Below are 6,542 nucleotides of genomic sequence, written 5' to 3'. Positions count from 1 at the left end.
ATGGGCCTCGATCTCGACTCAAAGGCTAAATGACTGCTTCATCACGACGGGATAAACTAGATCTGTTTAAGGAATAATTCACCCCAAAATATCGACCTTTCTTTTAAAGTATTGAAGTTAACCCTGAGAGAAGTTGTGCAGCTTCTGATGTTGAGGTCTGGTTCACAGTTGTAAGAGTAACTAAACCCCCAAACCACTTTGTTCGGCTGAAAGCCAATGTATATGTGTCATTAGAAGTGCTGTCGGTGGATCCAGGACCAAATCTATCTATAGTATTTGAATTCTACATATTGTGCTCTAAATATGCATAGTGACTGCCCTCTGGTGGTTGAAACACCGCTATTGCAATTGATTTCAGCTGTTGGGAAGGCAGGTGCTGCATCATTTTTGCACATCTGGTTCCCTCGTCTTAAAATCAATGTTGTTGTTTTTAATGGGTTTTTGGTTAGAAACCTGAAATAATTTACTTGATTAACACAAGCTTAAGAGTTTTTAACCTTTTGTTTAACAAAATAAAATACGTCCGTAAACACCCCTCTTGTGAATTTTGATGCTTTTACAAAATGCGGTTGCTAACAAGTGGCTAAATGAGACTGCTAGACGTCATAAAAGTGGTATGAATGTATCATAAACGTTTGTTTGCCACAGAGCTCATTTTATATAATCCAAAATCTTTTTGATTTTTGTTGAGGGAACCAGCCTGACACTAACTTCCTGGTTGGCCTATAAAGCGTACATCATCCCTGCTGCAGTCTGTATAGAGGCAGCTGTTGTCACCAACCAACTCTCTACTGCTAGAGATTTAAAGAGTTACTGCTGTTATTAACCTGCATTTGATATTGGTAAAGTCCGGCTAAATAACTGTAACTGTGAAGGGCTAAAATGGAAGCAGATGTGAGATGTGAAACACAACGCTTGTGTGTTCGTATGTCGCACTTGTATTTTTTTTGTTCTTGGAGCACATCATCTCCACCAAAAGTCCCTTCACTATTTGACATGTTTATGCCCGTCAAACAAACGTTACTGTGGGTGAATCATGGAGAGCATCGACCGGGTGTACAGCTCCGCTTAGCCTCAGCTGAAATCATTCATATCAATGAAGGTGGTCTGAGGCTGGATCACTCAGTGGGCCAAAAAAGTCCAATCAATAAAGCTGAACTTGACAAATGTTAACAGATTCATTAAAAACCATCCTGCGGGACGAGATTTAATTTCCAAAGCCTACTTGAACACTCACTCTTTCAAACAAATAAAAGATGCAGTCTGTTAAAGGTGCTTTCAAGTTTCTCATCCGAGGATGTTATTGCTTTCTGAGCTTTAAAGACAACCAGGTTATGTTTGAATTGTGTGCTTCATAAAGAAAGAACAGATAAACAGGTAAAGAACAGAGTAAATGGAAGGTGTTGGTTTTCATTTGGCTGTGGAAGCATTTAGGATTACGTCTCAGGGGCCTGTGTGCTGTTTGAAAAACTCCCAATGAACTGAACAAAAGCGGTATGGAGTCCCCTCCACACATCGCTGTGTCCAGACAGGAAGGCAAATGAGACGAGCACATTTAAAAAAAATAAAGCTCTTCATGTCTTTTTGCACACGAATCAACTCATTACCAAGGGAACAAACATCATTCCGTGTATGTTGTTCACTTTCATGTGACACTTCAGACTGAAACGAGACACTTTATTGAAGCTTTTCTTGTTTCTTATTTCTCCATGTTTGTTTGTGTATGTTTGAATTATGCATTCTCTATTTCCACCATACCACGTGCACACACACACACACTCTCTCTCTCTCACACACACACACACACACACACACACACGCTTTCACACACTTTACATTCGTTTCGGTGGAAGTTATAACGGCAGAATGACGTCACTGTGTCCAGTTTGTATATGAAGATCTGTTATTAAAACCTGAAACAGTCGTGTGTGTCCTGTAATCTATATCCTCATGACGTTATACCGGTTCAATATCAGTATGATTGATAATGAGAGGAAAACAATGGGAGTACCTAAATGACGTACAAGTACCTCACATTTGTACTTCAGACCAGTACTTGGCTCCTTTGGTTTCCATTTCCCTTTAGTACTAAAATAAATTAACTTGAAACTTGCATGAGTGTGATTAAACAAAGTTCATACAGTACATTCATTAAAGATACATTCTCATAGCAGACATGAGTGGATCCCAGAATAGAAGAAACAATACATAGTAAAAGTAAAAGTAAATTGATTGAATACGTCATGTATGTACCAGTTCAGCAGTAGCTTGACAGACAGACTGAGGGTGATCGGTAGAGGGCGCTACAGTTAAACACAGTCGGCTTCACGGCTTCTCTGCATCTGTGGAGGAAGATAACGACACAATCCCACCTAAAGCCTTAAACCCTAAACCCTCGTGGATTGTGCAGTCCGTGAGTGTGGAGATTGGGATTGGGTCCCCTAATACAGTCTATGATCACCAGCTTCCACCCTCCACCACATTTATTTTGTATTGACAGAAAACGACCCTCTTACCCAAAAAAAAACAAAACATGTCGACGTGCCTCTGACACGGAGAATATACATTCAGAGGTCGGTTCAGGTCCGTCAAGCTACAAACAGACATTACCACCGGAAACCACCTTTACAATCCTAAATAAAAGCTCCGTCAGGGGAAACATCCTTCTGTGATCTTATGGCCTACTTTTTCCATCTCTCTCCCTCTTTATTGAAGATTGTGAAGAAACAGTCATTCAGCACAATTCTTGCTCAATTTCAGTGAGTTAAAAAAGTAAAATAAAATATGATTAATAGAATATGACACGTAAATATATCAAATTTAAAAGATAAGGTAGCTAAACATATTATTAAACAAAAGCATAAAAACTAAATACAGTTTAATTAGATGCCACAGGAAATTATTCTTTATATTTTAAATATTATTTCCTTGAACATACAAAAGTACTTTTTTATATTTTAAAGTTTAAAATATGATTTTGTATGTTCACTTTTTGTTTGAGGTTAATTTACACTAATTTACAAGTTTAATTCAAATAGCCCTCTATGGTTTCCTTCCAGTGGAGACAAGATGATGAGGTGTCCCCTTTCAGAAGACAAAACATGATATAGTGTATATAGTTATCAATGGGTGCCCTTAAATGGAATAAATGTGATGCAGTGCTACATTGTCTGACCTACATGCTAGGAAACTTGTTGTGCTGGAGCCCTTTTTTTTTATTTTTTTCGCCCTTGCCCCACCTACAGCCTGGGTCAGCCACTAATTACAGTATTTAAGTAAATATACTTCATTACATTCCACCACGGCCAAATAACTGGGGGTAAGTCTTAAGAACAATCATGTTAAAATCGATTCTTGCGCTATCAAGTAGACTTTTATTTTTTTGAATATGACCGGAAACGGCGTTTCCTTGCAGGTGAAAGCTTGACACAGCTGAGGGTTTGACATCGACACTGTTGTTCAGTTTGGATAAACAGAAACAACAATATAGAGCAGAAGCTCGGTGCTCCGCTGTCAGAGCGAACATGAAGGAGAAAGAGGAGACCGTCGTGGTCAAACGGTGAGACCAATTTATTCAAATGCATATTCCATGTCTGTGTATTTCCGTGTTGTCTTTTGTGTTCACTGCAACTTTCCGAGTCCCAGTAAGCCTTTGCAACCCCCATCAGCGGCTGTGATCATGACCCACATTGTGCGTTCTGATCCCTGCGACGTCGTGACAACATATGATTTAGATTTAGTGTTTTAGACGTTTCATTCATGTTTCATTCATGTCGCTTTCACGTCTCAGCTCCGTTATGAACACATTGATGCAGAAATATGTATGATCCAATCTTATAATATGCATTATTCATCTTAAATAATGCATATTATTATGGGCCATTCTGCATAATGGGTACTTTGGGTGTATTTTTATGCTGAAAAAATAAATACAATATCTGACTACATCTTCTACTTCTGGGAATCATTGTGTAATTACACATGTTGCAACATAGTGTAGTTTGTGGTTTGTTTGTGCTTCTCATTGTGAAGTAATCATTATTTCAGGTATATTTTCCTGATATTCTTTCCACTTCCCTGCATTATTTAGTTGTGACCAACAAACACAATTAGGCAGCTGGAATGAGTTCATATTCACGTGCAGACTGGTGTCTTGTGACTTTGTGTTTTGATACTTCTTCCAAAAATGGCGTATATATTTAGTTCCTCTTAGCTCTGTGACACTTCTTTTATTAAATAGTGAAAGCTTAAAGATGCAGCAGTGTAGTTTTGTAGAATGATTAAGTGTAAAATGCAACATTTTAAAGGGTTAATTACTTTATATTCTGACACAGCATGTAAATACATGTTACTTCTTGTTTGGCTTCATGTGAATCTGCCTCTCAACAAGCTGTTAAACTGCTGTGTTCATCCACACATTTGGTGCAGATCTATTTGGTTTCACAGTGAGAGTGTATGGTGGCCTGAGAGGACAAAGTTAAGGAATAGGAATACATAAATCTGTAATTAAGTGAGCTACCCTTGTATTCTAGTGATTAATCCTACAAATGTAGTTTTTACCGTTTTTGTTCGATGCTGTGTGACTGTTCATGTTGATGTCCAGTATAGATGTCCATATTTGGACATCTATACTGGACATCAACATGTTTAATGTAAACACTGAAGCTGGAAATAGCCGCGGGAGTGGACTCACTGCTTCCACCATGTGGGAGGAACGCCCGCACATACATGACATGAGAGGACCCCCATCAGCAGGTGATGGCAGAGTCAGCTGTTCAGCTGAACAAACAGGTCTTCAAACACACTGCACAGTGTGATGTGTTTTCAATACATCAGGGAAAACAGAAAATCACATTTATTTATATTTATTTTGAAAGATGTTGTTCATGGAACATAATTCCTTTTGAGACGACATGATAGGGGAAACAATTAGTGGATTAATCATTCAGTCATTTCACTTGAATAGAATTGCTGGTTCCATCTTCTCAAATGTGATTTTCAGCTTTTATTGTCTTATGTAATAGTAAAATGAATATATATATATATATATTGTGCTCTGGACTTGGACAAGTCAGTCTTTTAAACATTGTGTCAGTTATGTGACATTTATTATTGACTAAACAATAAATTGAGAAAATCATTGGCTGATTATTGGGTATTGAAAATAATCATTCGTTGCAGTCTTCTTTTGTCTGTATTGAATAAGAAGAAACCATTAGTTAAAAGTACCAGAACACAGTTTAAAAGCTCCTTCCTTCTGGTGCAGGCTGTGTTTAATGCAATGTTTGGAGAAAATCTAGCACACTTACCAGCTAATGGGTCCGATAGCCACTACGGCGAGGTACACTTTTTATATTTTCTTTTTATAGTTTTAATACTGATAAACACACGCAGTCGTACAATAACTTTGTCTAAATTAAACCCACTCTGGGATGGGGGAAATGATCTCCTATACAATAAGCACACACAGGCCTGTGAAGCTAACCAGACATCCAAAGCTCTACTTTTAGTTTGTGACAGTTTTTGATACACGGACACATTTTGTTTAGTACCCAAAAAATACTCTGTCAAAATGTTTTATACTAAAGGTGGGATGGACCATCAATGTGTGTGGATTTTATCGGGTCACGGATACTGAAGTCAAACTGGTATTTTGCTGACTTGCAGACTTGTATTTAACATCAGATCTGGGCTCATCAGTGTGGATATCATCGAATATGATCAATATCAGGCAGTTTGTGTTTTGCATATTTACTGCACCGATGAATCAACACTAAAGTCCTGTCTGAACCTGGAATTATATATTTAGTTTGGATTCCATTCAAATGTGGATGATAGTGATGATTATGTTGTCTATTTGCTGCCCAGTGTACTTAACGTATATGCCCATATTCACATAGTGCAAAACGTATGCACTATTGGTGTGTGCAAACACTCCTGTAAGTAGTGTCCGTTAGGGCTGCAACTAATTCTTATTTTCATTATCGACTGAGCGATCTATCGTCTGGACTATTAAAAGTCAGAAAGCACTTTAAAAAGTCATAATTTCCCACACAACAAGGCCACGTCATCAAAAGTCTTCTTTTGTCCGTCCAATAATCCAAAAGCTCAAAAGATATTCATCGCATAAGAAAAAAAGAGAAACAGCGGATCCTCACAATGTAGCTGGAACTAGAAGTTTGGCATTTTTTAAGTGTGTGTAAGTGTCCAAAATCTCATTTAGCCAGTGTTCATAATCGAGAGAAAGGGGAAAGGGTGAACGAGGGAGCGGTTTTGGAAAATGCTCTTTAAAAAAAAAAAGAAGAAATTGTTTAAGCTTTTTTCTTCAACTTTCTCTTGTGACCAAACTGCGAGCTTCATGTGTTCCTCACTCACACTGAAGAACTCCCACAGTATCCCTGTTGTTTTGTGTGTGTGTGTGTGTGTGTGTGTGTGTGTGTGTGTGTGTGTGTGTGTGTGTGAGATGGAGAACAAACTGTGGTTACTGAAGTTAAAGTGTGTGAGAGGGAAAACATACCCGCATAAGCAGAGTAAAATATACT

General features: G+C 38.1%; 1 protein-coding gene across 1 annotated transcript in view; it reads left to right on the top strand.

Annotated features, from left to right (window-relative positions):
- Window positions 1-3,421: 3,421 nt before the first annotated feature.
- hif1al (hypoxia inducible factor 1 subunit alpha, like) overlaps window positions 3,422-6,542 on the top strand; it is a 16,298-nt gene continuing 13,177 nt past the window's right edge. The window contains exon 1 of the mRNA XM_031863569.1: window positions 3,422-3,559. Coding sequence (XP_031719429.1) covers window positions 3,525-3,559 — 35 coding nt within the window. The 5' untranslated portion in view covers window positions 3,422-3,524. The remainder of the gene's footprint in view (window positions 3,560-6,542) is intronic.

Source organism: Anarrhichthys ocellatus, unplaced genomic scaffold (assembly GCF_004355925.1).
Source record: "Anarrhichthys ocellatus isolate YVR2014 unplaced genomic scaffold, GSC_Weel_1.0 scaffold29, whole genome shotgun sequence".
In the NCBI taxonomy this organism is placed as follows: domain Eukaryota; kingdom Metazoa; phylum Chordata; class Actinopteri; order Perciformes; family Anarhichadidae; genus Anarrhichthys; species Anarrhichthys ocellatus.
This window is presented reverse-complemented; position numbering and strand designations above follow the sequence as displayed.